Source organism: Clupea harengus, unplaced genomic scaffold (assembly GCF_900700415.2).
Source record: "Clupea harengus unplaced genomic scaffold, Ch_v2.0.2, whole genome shotgun sequence".
Taxonomy (NCBI): domain Eukaryota; kingdom Metazoa; phylum Chordata; class Actinopteri; order Clupeiformes; family Clupeidae; genus Clupea; species Clupea harengus.
This window is the reverse complement of record NW_024879771.1, coordinates 66,621-74,958: the sequence shown is the minus strand read 5'-3', so window position 1 is coordinate 74,958 and position 8,338 is coordinate 66,621. Positions and strand designations below refer to the sequence as shown.

At 43.9% G+C, this 8,338-nt stretch overlaps 1 protein-coding gene across 2 annotated transcripts; it reads right to left on the bottom strand.

Moving 5' to 3' along the window:
• Nucleotides 1–19: 19 nt before the first annotated feature.
• On the bottom strand, nt 20–8,236 carry LOC122130329 (la-related protein 4B-like). 2 transcript variants are annotated; one of them, XM_042705045.1, is made up of 4 exons: nt 7,390–8,236; nt 5,455–5,592; nt 464–611; nt 20–240 (listed from the first exon to the last, which is right to left on the bottom strand). In XM_042705045.1, exons 2-4 carry the CDS (start codon nt 5,536–5,538, stop codon nt 35–37), a joined length of 438 nt encoding a protein of 145 aa, XP_042560979.1. In that variant the 5' UTR covers nt 5,539–5,592; nt 7,390–8,236; the 3' UTR covers nt 20–34. The 2 variants fall into 2 exon arrangements, with proteins under 2 accessions (XP_042560979.1, XP_042560980.1); XM_042705046.1 differs by lacking the exon at nt 7,390–8,236 and adding an exon at nt 6,971–7,298.
• Nucleotides 8,237–8,338: the final 102 nt, after the last annotated feature.

Here is an 8,338-nt window from a genome sequence, read left to right as displayed (position 1 = left end):
TATATATATATATATATATACAACACACACCTACTCAAACCCAACAACATTTCATAGTTTTGTTCACTGTAACAGATATAGAGCAGATTGCCATGTCAAGACTGTAGCCTGTACCTGCCAGGTTGGGCTGCTGTTTAGAGTCTTCGGCAGCACTCTCCATGTCCACTGGCTTGGCCAATGTAGTCAGTGTGGCATCCATGGACACTGTTGCATGCTGAAGCTCACAGCTGGTGTCGTAACCTGGTGATTTAAATCATACTTCCTTCATGCTGACGCCATTAACAGACCACAATTTATGCAGAGTTAAATGTGTATGTCCAAAATGGAAATCAACACATGATCATTTTCTAAATGAATGATGGTTATGTCATATCTAGACAGAGACACATATTTCTATGTGCATCGGTCAGCAAACGTGTGACAATCCGGTTTACTTCTAGTACCGGCAAATACTACGGCTTACCTTCGGTCACAGAGGCCGCTGGTCCATTAGTCGTTTCTGCCCATGACTGCAAGGCGTCTGAGTAGGCTGTTCCAGAGGCCTCCAAGTTGGGAACATGGTTAGCCCATGCTTTAGCATTTGGGTTGAGGTCAGAGACCTTGGCAGACTCCTAAGGTGACAAGATACAATGACTTGGTCAGTCTAAACTGTAATTTCAACATGAAAAGGCGATTCATGGCAACACGTGAAATAATACTGGTCCATATATATTGCTGATTCATAAGTAAATTATCAAACCAATAATGGCATGACCCCCTTTTGACACCCATGGCACACAGATTGCAATACACGGTACTCTACAAAAACTGCATGACTCGTGCATTAGTGAATCCTGAAAATGCTGAAACAATACACCCCCCCCATATTTATTAGTGATTAATACATAATATCCAAAAGCCATGATTATCTGCCAATGCTTGCTAACTATACTTACTAGTTCACTGAAAGCACTCTGCCAATCCCAAAAACAAGTACCATCAAGAGCCATAAGACTATACGGATGGGCTGCCATGAAGGCCTGGAAACTCTGTAGGTCATCCTTACTGGTGTCTTCTTCCCCATTTTCACCTGGGGGCATGTCAGCGAAACCATGTTCCCATGGAGTCTCTACAACACATCCTTCGTCCCCATTTTCACCTGGGGGCATGTCAGCGAAACCACGTTCCCATGCAGTCTCGCCAACACATCCTGGAATTGGACTGGGGCAGAGTGTGGCATGACTCTCCTGAGGCCACATTGAAAGGTATTGGCTAGGATTGGCGTCTTCGTTGAAATCACTTTTTTCAAGCAGGTTGCAGACTAGGTTAAGCATTCCTTGCTCTCCTTCCATTTCGTCAGTGCTGGTCTCTGGAGGGACCACGAACGCTTCCCCATTCAGCATGTGAATCTCATAAGATGGCGTGGTGGCGTTCACGTCCACTTGGTCTGGCTCCGTGTTGAAAACAATTGGCTGGCTAAAGCCAAAGGTTGTGAGATCTTGCCCCCAAGCCCCATTGACCTCAAATGGAGGTTGCATTGCACCTCCATATGCATCAAGAGATGTGTTGTACATGCCAAGTAGAGATCCCTGAAATGGGTCAGCTCTCAGGCTTTCGGCTGTGGTATTCTCATCAACGGCAGCTGGCCACTGTTCATCATATTCGAGGGGCTGGCTTTTGCAACTCACAGGAAGTGTTCTGTGCTTATCTTCAACTTCTCGTCCTTCCCCTGAACCTAACAGACTTTGATGATTCAGCATTTCACATGGCGGAACCTGACTGATTTCAACCAGGGAGTTTGACATGTTGATGGACAAGGGTGACCTGGTGCTAGACAGACAAAAGCAGTCCTCTTGTATGCAGTCTTCAGACAGACATATACGGTCAGTGGTCACTGATAATTCTGGCATGTTGGGCATAGCCGAAGCACACTGGCTTCCAGGAGTCTCATCAAGGGTTCCATCTTGATCATCTGCACCTGAATGGCTCCTCTGCATGCTCTCCGAAATGGCTTCTGACATCAGGTTATCCAGCATCAGCATCTGTGGTTGTTCTGATGCCGCAATATTCAGATCCAAAACACTTGGATGAGTTGGATTCAGGTCCACTGGCTCACCCACTTTCTAGGCATGGACTTGTGGGGGTCACAAACAGAATTCCACTCGAGTCCTTCTCTGTAGATTCCTCGGTGTTAGCAGGCTCGCATTTATAATTAGGCTGCATGTATTTATGCTGTTCAGAAAGCTGGTTGTTGCCACTGCAGTCCTCTAAAGAATTCCCCAGGATTGTGGGGCCCTCTGCATTGATCAAACACACATTCCTCAGCTGAGCGGCATCCGTAGACTGGACAGAATAAGAATGGTTGACCTGTTCCAGAACAAGTGATTTTTTCTCCTCGGCTGCAGAGGCGATGAAAGGTTCATCCATTTCTGATGAAACCATTCCTTCAAGTTGGGAGGAACAATCATTTAAAAGTGAAGATTCAGAACGTTGATCCTTCTCAACGCTTGTGATTGGATGGTGAGGTGCAGCCTTGGGGAAAGAGTCAGGAGAGTATGCAGTGGAGTAGGATGTGTCGCCAAAGTCTTCACATTTGCCCGGAGTGCTAACACTAATACAATGTTCAGAGTGTTGTTCTTCTACTACAGTTTCCTCAGACACTGCTCTACTTAGGCCTACAGCATCCTTCATTTCAACTGAATTAGGCACATAGGGGGGCGATACATTTTCTATGCCATTATCAGTGTCAATGCAGTCTAAAGTTTCCTCACTTTCAGTAGTTACTATAGGATCATGAGGACTTGATTCCAGTATTAAATCACAAACCAAACTTTGTGAATTTACAGGATCTCCCAGAGAAAGAGAGCCGTCTATATCAATGCATTCACTGAAAAATTCAGGTGCAACAGATGTACATTGGCTCTCAGAAATGTCATACTGTTTAAGTTTAAAACTTATAACGTCCTCAATGGCATCATCTCTTAAGTCTAAACTGTCATTTGCACTCGCTGATTCAGCCGACTGGCAGTGAGCTGTTTCACTCTGTTCCGTGTACAAGTTTGCATTTGTAGGGCCTTCTTTAAAATATTCAAACGCAGGGTGATCAGAAGTTACATCAGCTCCTTCATCAAGTGGCTGCCTAACCACCAAAGGCGGTGTTTTGGTCATATATTCAACAGAGCTTGCGTTTGTTGAATCATTCTCGATTTGTTGAACAGACATTTCAGACACAATTTCTGACATCTGTAAGTCAGCTTTTAGGACAACCCCATTTAAACCAGCAAAACCATCGTCACAAAGAAGCTCTGACTTGTTGGGAAATGAAACCGTGGTGCTGTCCATTTGCGGCATTTCACCACATTCAGAGGAAGCTCCAGTTGTATCTCTATGCAAAGCCAGCCTTGATCCTTTCAGGCTTACATCAACAACTTCATCTGGGCAAGTGGAGTTCTCTTCTAAAACGTCATCTTTCAACTCAGACATGACCTTTAAATGGCATAGCATTTCTGAGCAGACATCCCTCTGAGCAGCTTCAGACACGTGTGCCGTGTATACACTGTCGAGCTGCACATTGGACTCAGGAGTGTGCTGTGGCTGCTGTGCATGCTCGTAACCGGACACCCCATAAACACTATTCAGGGGGTGCGGATTTACAGGATGGAGCCTGCTGTGCTCCGCCACTGGCCTTGACTCTTCACCGCCCAACTCACTCGAAGACAGCTGCCCCTTCCCTTCCAGCAAATCAGGGGTGGCGTCATCAGTGACTTTCACGAGGGCACCATTAGGACATTTGCCAGGGAGTAAGGCAAGCCCGTCTTTTTCCTCAAGCTGGTCAGTGAGCACATCAGTCAAAGTATCCTGATGTGGAAGGGGGTCCGTATCTTCACATACTGAAGGTTTACATACAGATTCTTTGGACACAAATGTCTGAAGGAGATCAGGGAGGGCCGGATCATCATTGTGGGATACAGACTGAAGTGGCACACTTTCAGAATACCGTGGAACAGAATTCTCCACTTTGGGGCATTGTTGGCAATCCAAAGGAACAGATTCCTTGACCGGACAGAGGCTATAAATTGGCAGTCTATAACAGTGGGTGGTGAGACATCCTCCTTGGTTGTAGTCACTGGTGCTTTATCCATATCCGTGGCAGTGTGGGCATGTGTCACTACATCCTGCCCACAATCACCTTCCAGGTCATCCGCATCAATAGAACAAATACTGTAGAAGCTTTGTGTGCGCATTTTAAAACCTCGCTCTAAGGCAACATAAACATCCAAACCACAATCACCACTGTCACAGTTCTCTAGATCCTGTAAGGCTTTACTCTGAGATGAGATATAAGGACCCACTGTGGAATCATCTGCTAATTTTCCTATCCCCTTTTGGAAAGCTTCAGCTGTAACCACACACACATCCTTTGTTGGACTATCCTTCTCCAGTGGCTCAACAGAGGCATCATGTGAATTGACTTTACCACCGTTGAGCATGCCAGTGGCAACTGAAGGTGATTGCCCAGGTAATTTTTTTAAGCTTATCTCGGGTATATATGAACTCTCAGATGATGTAGCCTCCTTGAACCAGTTAGCCCTCATGACAGCATTTTCAGCTATTTTCCTTTTAACAGAGTTTGACATAACTCTCTCTGTACATGGCTTGATTTGTGGTCGAACTAATCTGATATCCTTGGTCTTCCTCTCCAAGTATCTGTCTTTTGATCCAGCATTTCCTCCTTCATCCAGGGACCTGGGTTTATTGACAGAGGAATCACACTCAACAGGTTCGGTCAAAAGTAAAGTCCCCTTCTGTACACTGCTGCGGCATTTCTCAATTGGACCAAGTCTTGTGGCGAGGTCTGCCGTGCTGCTAGTAGTATCCACAGGGATGAGCCTGTTACCATTTTCACGCTTCACTTCAGCTAGTCCTGCCATGGCACGTGCATGTTCCCTCGTTCCTTCCTTAAGAGGGGAGCCTTCAGGCACCGTCGACTGAAGAAGACCAGTCCTTTCACTGACGAAGTTTGGATTAAGCTCTTTACTAAAACAGCAGCCCATTATACAACTAGAGAAAAAATAATATCGTATAATAATGCCTTTTTTAGAAGAAACTACAAAAGATGTGAAAATGAAGCTCCTCTGACTAGCTTCACAGAGAGAGCACGAGGGAGAGAAAGGCAGTCCGTGCCCAGGTTCCCCCTCCCCTTCCCTAAAATAGCACATTTAAATTTGTACAGGGGGTTCACATGGCCCTGTCACTCAAAACATTAAGTCCCAACCCCCATGAGGGATTGTGTGGCGGCCAGAAACACACTCTCCATGAATGGGATCAGCAAACTGGCAGAGTGCCATGGCCCCAAACCCAGTTACCAACCACGACAGACTAGAAAATCTGATCACTTAGCAACACAGAATCTTCTAGGGGATGGCCCTAGGTAAAAATTAAATAATAGATGAGGAAGTCATGCTCATACTGTACCAGAAGGGGGATCTCCTCCTTTGCTTCCTGTGCTTGCTGCACCTGGGGTTCAGCTATAACTTTTGCTTCCTGGTCCGAAGTCATGAGCTGTCCAAATCCCGGCTCCTTTCGGGAGGACACTCTGGGACACCAAGGAAGCTGGGAAGGAAAACAAAGGGATTGTTACACACATCAGAAAAAAAGGTGTCTACTGAACTGATGCTCCCCAATATACTTACTCATTAATAGCAGTGTTAACAGAACAGGATTTAAGATTACCACAAGCCATTACAATGGAATTTGGAAACTGTTCTTGCAATATCACTGCTGTGACATCTTAACACAGAAGGGGCAAGCAAACAATGTATTTGGTGGTAACATTTAAAAAGTCGTTGACCTGTCTGATATATTGAATTGTTACATGTGCGGTATATTCTAATTACCATTAAAGTAGCCTAAAATGTAAAAGCTTCTAAAAAATCTAAGTCAAAACAGAAGAGTCCAAAGCATAGGGGGCTCTAAGGGGCACCCTATGGGGCGTGGCCATCGTGTCATTTCACTCTTAAATGCGTACACCATGCCTGCAACTGTCTGGGAGTCAATAAATGGTGTTGCATTACGCCAGTGAAAATAGAATATAATATTTTTTCATACTTAGATATCGCCAAATGTTGAGCCATATTTAAAATGAGGGTAAACGTGCTAAATCGAGTTTTGCCAATTCCTTTGTAGCTTGTAAAATAATGATTCAATTGCATTTGACATTTCTTCGGGGAAACTGGCTAACGTTATCTAGCTTGAGCTAATGTAAATCAACACCTGAGAGCCCATGCTATATCCTGAGAGTTTAACTGATTTCAAAACTAAAATTGTCATTTTTATAGTTACAAAGGTACGATAACGTGCATGGCTGCAATGAGGAAATACAAGATCAAGCAAACCAACAGTACCTGACAGGGTAGCTAACGTTAGGTTAACGTTAGCTACCTAGCAGGCTAGCGATCATATTATGATGGATGAAATTCCGACCAAGTTGGTCAACAAACATTAAGTAAATAAGTCCTGCTACAAGCTGTTAACTATGACTTGTGCATGGGCAGGTCGATTTATAAACTTGGCGAATGTCAACTACGGTGTCAAGGTAACGTTACAGCTGTCGCAGAGCAACGTTAACGTTAGTTAAAATTTGTACTCACAAGCTAGTTTCCAATAGCTAGCCATGTATCATTAACGTTACTTAAGAAACGCCGTAATAAGAGACTCTGTAAACTAGCCATCGAAATGGCTAAAATAACGTTTTAGCGCATTGTAATTTTCACCAACTCAATCCGGCTAATGACAAGTACTCAAACAACACCCGCAAGGTACTAATGTTAGCTAGCTAGCTAGCCACGGTACCTGTTGGCTACCACTGCTAGCTAGTCAGTTGAAAAAACAAACTTGCCTATAGTTTATGGTACTAATGATAACTTCGCTAGAGACTAGACCGTCTTGGCAGCAACCAAATGGCAAGTTAACAAGTTGTCTACAAACTTACTGTTGATTATGGTTACCTACGGCCAGCAACACACCAGACAATGAGAGTTGGCCTTCACAGGGTTTGCCATCCTGGACTCCTAACGTTAATCTAGTATTACGTCGAGGATCTACGATGGCTTGCTAGCGATATCTTATTAAAGCTGCCTTCCTAGCTATCTGTTAGCATGCTAGTTGGCTAGTGTACGCTAATGCTACAGCAACAACAAAAGCTAACCAATGCTGCTAGCGTTCAACATATGCCATCGAGTAACTTAGCAAGCGTTCCTAGACAATTTCAGGCCGTAGCTAGTGGTTGACTTAAACTAAAGTTAGCTTGCTACATAGGAATTTAAACATACACATACAACAAGAAACACCGCTAACTAGCATTTCACGTTGATATTTGGATGGGAGGCGAAATGTTTGTAGGCAACTCACCTGCCAGCTCTATCTCCACACGAGTGACTGTTTTGGGCCGCGTCGCTGGCTTCAGACAACTCAAGTCAACCCGTTTTTCAGGATAACATTGCGAAACGGATAATCACAACCACGGAAATAACTAAATAAGACGTTAAATAAGATGAACTTTAGTATGTTGTCAGTTGAATATCTTAAAACAACTTACTGGGTTAATTCATTTTAGACTATAACAAACACTACTTTAACAAAACACGTCGCTACCACAAGCTTGCTAGCTACAAGTACAGCTAGCTTGCTCGGTTACACTATCCGAGATGTTATTCTTCGAATTTGAGTTGCAATGTCACTGGTGGTTTTATAGAAAGCACGAGATACAGAACGCCTGTACTGTTCCTGGCTAATTCTCCATCTCAGGAGAGATTAAGCTAGAGAGCATTATATCGAAAGCAGGTCCGGAGTAATGCAGCACTCATATCTTCAGATTCGCAATGCAACCATTACACTCGCAGCCAAACGAGTCAGCGAACTCCCGCCTCATTTTACTGCAGGATTTTTTCGGTTGGTCGAAATGAATTACGGCGAGCCGGAGAGTCCATAAATGCACGATAGGAGCAATGACGGAGAATAATTTTTTTTTTTTTTCTTCTTCACCACCACACTAGGTTTGACTGACGTTTTGGTTTTAATATTTTCAATATTTCTTTTTTCAAATTTATTTTCCCCATATGTAATAGTCTCTCTATATCCGTGAAGTCCCCGGTTTACTCAGTACAATATAATGTTCTGATGCACCGTATTTTTATGCATCTTGCAATCTCTGTGAGGACTGATGCCTTGGCAAAGACAACAACAGTAACGAACCAGACACATTCAAGTTCAATTATATTTCCGGCAAGTAAAGTGTTTGCCGTTTGAAGTGAAACCACTCCTTTAAGGCTCGTTACCGAAATTGGGAATTGACTCATTA

Excerpts from the sequence above, each read along its gene's own strand:
- LOC122130329 (XM_042705045.1), bottom strand. The coding sequence starts at position 5,538 with ATGACTTCGGACCAGGAAGCAAAAGTTATAGCTGAACCCCAGGTGCAG. Across the intron at positions 612-5,454 it reads AGGAGGAGATCCCCCTTCTG|GAGTCTGCCAAGGTCTCTGA; the intron begins GTACAGTATGAG and ends TTGTCACCTTAG. Across the intron at positions 241-463 it reads AGCGGCCTCTGTGACCGAAG|GTTACGACACCAGCTGTGAG; the intron begins GTAAGCCGTAGT and ends TTAAATCACCAG.